Source organism: Scardinius erythrophthalmus (assembly GCF_964197995.2).
Source record: "Scardinius erythrophthalmus genome assembly, chromosome: 19".
In the NCBI taxonomy this organism is placed as follows: Eukaryota; Metazoa; Chordata; class Actinopteri; order Cypriniformes; family Leuciscidae; genus Scardinius; species Scardinius erythrophthalmus.
This window is the reverse complement of record NC_138239.1, coordinates 1,763,058-1,769,057: the sequence shown is the minus strand read 5'-3', so window position 1 is coordinate 1,769,057 and position 6,000 is coordinate 1,763,058. Positions and strand designations below refer to the sequence as shown.

Genomic DNA, 6,000 nt, shown 5'->3' with positions numbered 1-6,000 from the left:
GTAGAAGTAGAGTACGGCAGAGTACAGCAGAAGTAGAGTACAGTAGACGTAGAGTACAGTAGTGTACAGTAGAGTACAGCAGAAGTAGAGTACAGTAGACGTAGAGTACAGCAGAAGTAGAGTACAGTAGACGTAGAGTACAGTAGTGTACAGTAGAGTACAGTAGAGTACAGCAGAAGTAGAGTACAGTAGACGTAGAGTACAGTAGAGTACAGCAGAAGTAGAGTACAGTAGACGTAGAGTACAGTAGTGTACAGTAGAGTACAGCAGAAGTAGAGTACAGCAGAAGTAGAGTACAGTAGACGTAAAGTACAGTAGTGTACAGTAGAGTACAGCAGAAGTAGAGTACAGCAGAAGTAGAGTACAGTAGACGTAGAGTACAGTAAAGTACAGTAGTGTACAGTAGACGTAGAGTACAGTAGAGTACAGTAGAGTACAGTAGAAGTAGAGTAGAAGTAGAGTACAGCAGAAGTAGAGTACAGTAGACGTACAGTACAGTAGAGTACAGTAGAGTACAGTAGACGTAGAGTACAGTAGAGTACAGTAGAGGGCGCCACTCAAACAAACCTTTCAGCTGCTGTTCTGGATTAAAGAACAATAGGATACAGGAGAAGGAAATTCAACACTCTTATTTCTAAATCTGATCTAAAGTAAATTCTGCTTATTCGTATGGTTGAATTAGATCATTGAAGGTCAGCAGCAAAGGTTGGTTGGTTAATAAAGTGAGATTAAATACAAAAAGTATATTTGTGTAATTTAATAAAGTTAATTATAAAAGTTTTGCGTACAATTCTGAGATTGTCACAATCTCAGACACACACACCTCCTCACTTTATTTCTCTCACCATGGGGACAGGAGAGCTGTCAGTCAGTAAATGTGAAGAAGTAATTAGCGTTACTTATTTGAACAAGTAACTTAGATATGTTGTTGTAAATTGAAAAAGTAATGCGTTACTTTACTAGTTACTTGAAAAAGTAATCTGATTACGTAACTCAAGTTACTTGTAATGCGTTTCCCCCAACACTGCTTTTGAAGGATATAATTCTGTAGAATGATGCATAATTTCAGTTCAGTAAATAAACTTAAATAAACTAAACGTGTTCTTAATCAATTTCAGGCCATAAATCTCAGAGGTAGACTTGTGTCTGAACTCACTATCTTTTCTTCCATACATACTGATGTACATCTGAGTGTAATGGATTATTGAAAATGAAAAAGTAGGTAGCTTTGTTCTATGTACCAGTTGTTGATTAGATGTTGAGATGTGGGCGTGGCACTTTCGCAGGGGCGGGGCTTAAGCGCACTTCTTACCAAAGAGAAGATTGATGCTTCACTGGATTAAACATTACAAAATGAAACGTTTGAATTGTTCAGGGTAAAATATATAACATGCATTTAGAAAATGGGTATGGGTGGATATTCATTTCATGCCTAAACTTACTTTTTTATTGAGGCTCACTGTTATTTTTGTGAGGATGCACAAGACTGTGCATTTACATCAAACTATTTGAGTGAGCATTGACTGAGGACTACTATTTGTTTTAAAATAAGAACCTGAAATCTGAAGAAAGCACCAGGCCTGATTAACAGTGACTATAATCAACATTAACAAAGAAGAAATGCACATTACAGACACAGACAGACAGACAGAGGGAGTGAGACGGGAAGGAGTGTGAAGAGATGCATTAATGTGTCAAGACCAGACCAGACCAAACAGGTCCTACACAGACCAGCAAGAGACATGAATGAATGAATGAATAAATGAATGAATGTCCCAGAGTTTGTCCAGACAGATTTTACATGAGAAACGGACCTGAACTTCCTCTCATGGAGGAGAGGACATAAAACCAGAACTTTGCGACGAGCCTCATGAATCAGAGGATGTTTTGAAAATAGTAAATTTCGCATTCACGATGTTCACATCATCATTCCTCTATCTGTGTCCCATGCTTATGTTCCCTAGATATGTATAAGAACTGTTGCTTCATTCATTCAGCCATCTGTTCCTTTCGCTGCTTGTGATTGGACGAGCTCCACGGCAATCATCACCAGGGGGCGTGGCTATGATGTCTCTCTCCATGTAACGCGTGTTTGAGACTCAGTTTGAGTGTTAGTGATTCAGTGACAAGGACAGACCCATCATCCTCATCCTCATCATCAGCTTTACGAACATATTTCACTTACTGGAAACTTGTATCATTCCCAGCGAGGATCGTAACACTTAAAGTGAATAGGAAGTTTGTTGAACATTTCTGGATTTATTTTGGAGTTGCGCATCTGGAGGTTCATGCTTGAGACGTTCGAGACTCTGTAAACTTCACCAAAGCGCGTCACAATGTGTCAAAAGAGTGTGTTGTGCTTTTTGAGTGTGTTTGGGTTCTGCGCTCTGGCGTTCGGGGCTCGTGAATGCGCACCGTGCGCGCTCCGCTCGTGCCCGCTCCTGAGCGCGCTCGGGTGTGGTTCTGGCCGGGTTCTGGCCCGTGACCCGTGCGGGTGCTGTGACCAGTGCTCTCGGCTGGAGCTCGAGCTGTGTGGAGGACCGGACTGGACTCTGGGTTACTGCGGATCCGGACTCACCTGTGCCGCGCGCAACAGAACCGGACCCGCGCTCGTACCTGAGACAGGTGTCTGCAGAGGTCAGTGACGCGCACGAGCTTTCACTTCAACATGACACTCAATGCATGTGTATACAGTATATAACACCTCACATGATGAAGATGAAGATGAGGAGGAGTATGGTTGTGGATTTAGATGAAATCAGCGAGAAGGTGTGTTTTGGTTACACTTTACAATAAGGTTCATTAGTTAACATTAGTTAATGCATTAACTAACATGAACTAACAATGAGCAATACATTAGTAACAGTATTTATTAATCTTTGTTAATGTTATAAAAATCCAGCTGTTTATTGTTTGTTCATGTTAGTTCACAGTGCATTAACTAATGTTAACAAATACAACCTTTGATTTTAATAATGTATTAGTACATGTTGAAATTAATATTAACTGAGATTAATAAATTCTGTAGAAGTATTGTTCATTATTAGCTCATGTTAACTAAGGTAGTTAACTAATGAACCTTACTGTAAAGTGTTACCGTTTTTTTCTTTAGTGTGTCAGCTCATGACTGATTGATTGATATGGTTATTGATACTGATTTAGATTTTAGAAGGTAGTTCTGTACTGAGATGGCTGTGCCATGGTAAAGTGATTTTAATACCATGGTACTTTGATATGGTTCTGATTGAGATGTATAACAGCACAATACTCCAAGATACTTTGAAAAATACCAAGCTAAATGTCCAAAAACGTGGTATTGCCATAGTACCATATCCAAAATACTATAGTATTGCCCTGGTACTTGTCCAAAAAACATGGTGTTGCCATACCATGTTCTACTATAGAATTGCCACAGTACATGTCTAAAAACATGGTATTGCTATAGTACCATGTCTAAAATACTATAGTATTGCCACAGTACATGCCTAAAAACATGGTAGTGCCATAATAGTATGTCCAAATAATACAGTATAGTATTGCCATGGTACTGTACATGTCCATAAGACCATTGATAATACCATAGTACTTTTGGTACTTTTTAGTGAGTGGAGAGACAGTTTCACTTATTTTGATTCCCATTTTACTATGAGGTTTATAATGTCCAAATTGTTAGATAACCAAGAACAAGTTATTGATAAGAGTTTCTCAGTTTTTATGAAACCATCTTATGTCAGTCTGATGGCCTCAGTGTCCTGGGATTTGATCTATGATGTGACATTAGGCTCTGTTCCAAGAGTTTAGTACGGAAAGGGTCATCCTGCCTGACCAGAGCTGGACTTTCTCTGTGTCTAAACTCTTGAATTGCTCCAGACGGCTGAGTGAAAGCAGAAGTGAGTCTGTGGGAATGTTCTGGAGCTCAATTACCCCTCGTCTTCATCTTCCTCTTGTGGGGTCTGGGATTCATCCCAAGGGATCGTGTCCTTGATTAGGCTTTATTTACAAGTGAGTGTTAAGGGTTAATCCCGACCCGGTGCGTATGAATGAGTCTGGCTTAACAGATGCAGTGATTGAGTGTGTCTCTCAATCCCAAAATCAGCAGCAGGACAGACCAGAACTATTAGAGTAAAAAGCCTGAGAGTAATTTTACTGCCGATTTTAAATTATTCTGGATGTGGTCAGTGTGGAAGTTTAGGAAGTGCGATCATTAGAAAGAAAATATGAGCATGTCAAAAAATGTAGGTTAAATAATGATAGTCGTTTTCCAGGCACTGATTAACCAGCATCTCTTTATCATAGTAATACATTATTCATGATTGTCATCGTTAATTAGAATTACCCCCCTCCCCTCCATTAGCAAAGAAATTAATGAGGTTATTTATATGCAGACATGGCTGACGGCGGATAGAAGATGTGGAACTGAAAAGAGCTTGTTGAATATTGTATATCAGTCTTTTTTGGGGTACATCCATTCGCACTGTTCCCATGCACTCTTAGCAATGAACACTGGCATCTTTAACATCTATAGAACCTTTTAAAGGTTATTTAGAAAATGTAAATGTTCATAACACTAAGAAAAAAATTGTTATTTTAAGAACTGACCACTGAAAGATCCCTGAACCAAAAAAGATCTTATATGGCATTGCTGCAACAAAAAGATTAGATTTCCTTTATGTAGTGTGAGAACATTTGTACTGCATTTATGTAAAATAAAGAATGCTACATTTCTGCAGGGTTTCGTTTATATTGCTCAACAAACAAAAACCTGCAAAAATGCTAATTAGCCACTTCTACATCATCAGTGCTGCCTATATAAAATAGGGATGCACGATGCTGATGGCTTACACCCAAAGGGTGCATCCCTATATAAAATAGGGATGCACCGTGCTGATGGCTTACACCCAAACAGATTCGGATCGGATCTTCTGTCAGATAACATCTCCAAAATGTTAAATACCTTTTGACTAGTAAACAAAAGTCCAAATCATAGTCTCTGCTGCACCAATTTAACTGATATAAATAGTGTAGAACATTGCATAGAAACTGTGTCTATTCCTCGTTTAGTGAGATCAAATCATAAATCTACTGCAGGATCTAGAAAAAATCTAATTGTTATTAAACCAGAAAATGTTGCTATTGGTAATCAAAAACAATTTTTAAAGCTAGGTCTTTTAAACATTAGATCACTCACACCTAAGGCAGTTATTGTAAATGAAATAGTCACAGATAATAGCTTCGATGTACTTTGCCTTACTGAAACCTGGCTTAAACCAAATGATTATTTCGGTCTAAATGAGTCTACTCCATCAGGATACTCCTATAAGCACGAGCCCCGTCTGAATGGTCGTGGCGGCGGTGTTGCAACAATCTATAGAGATTTTCTCAATGTTACTCAGAAAACGGGTTATAAGTTTATTTCATTTGAAGTACTTGTACTAAATGTTACGCTCTTAGATGATAGAAAAACATCCCTATTATCTCTAGCCTTGGCTACCGTATATAGACCGCCTGGGCCTTACGCTGATTTCCTAAAAGAGTTTGCAGATTTTCTCTCAGACCTATTAGTTAACTTCGATAAAGCATTAATTGTTGGAGACTTTAATATCCATGTAGATAATCAAAATGATGCGTTAGGGGCTGCGTTTACTGATTTATTAAACTCCTTTGGGGTCAAGCAAAACATTACCGGACCGACTCATCGATTTAATCATACACTCGATTTAATTATATCACATGGAACCGATCCAACCGATATAGATATCATTCCACAAAGTGACGATGTCACTGACCATTACATGGTAACTTGCATATTACGTACTCCTGTAATATATCATGCTGCGCCGCGTTATCGATTAGGCAGAACAATCCTTCCATCCACCATAGATAATTTTTCAAACAGCTTATCGGATCTGTCTCAGCTGCTCAGTGAACCCAAACAAACAGATGAACTTGAGGAATTAACTAGCACTATGAGCACCATTCTCTCTGGATCATTGGATATTG

At 38.8% G+C, this 6,000-nt stretch overlaps 1 protein-coding gene across 2 annotated transcripts in view; it reads left to right on the top strand.

Moving 5' to 3' along the window:
• Positions 1-2,051: 2,051 nt before the first annotated feature.
• LOC308707593 (cysteine-rich motor neuron 1 protein) overlaps positions 2,052-6,000 on the top strand; it is a 70,971-nt gene continuing 67,022 nt past the window's right edge. The window contains exon 1 of one of the 2 annotated variants that reach the window (XM_081394186.1): positions 2,052-2,637. In XM_081394186.1, coding sequence (XP_081250312.1) covers positions 2,337-2,637 — 301 coding nt within the window. In that variant the 5' untranslated portion in view covers positions 2,052-2,336. The remainder of the gene's footprint in view (positions 2,638-6,000) is intronic. The other variant, XM_081394187.1, reaches the window with a different exon arrangement.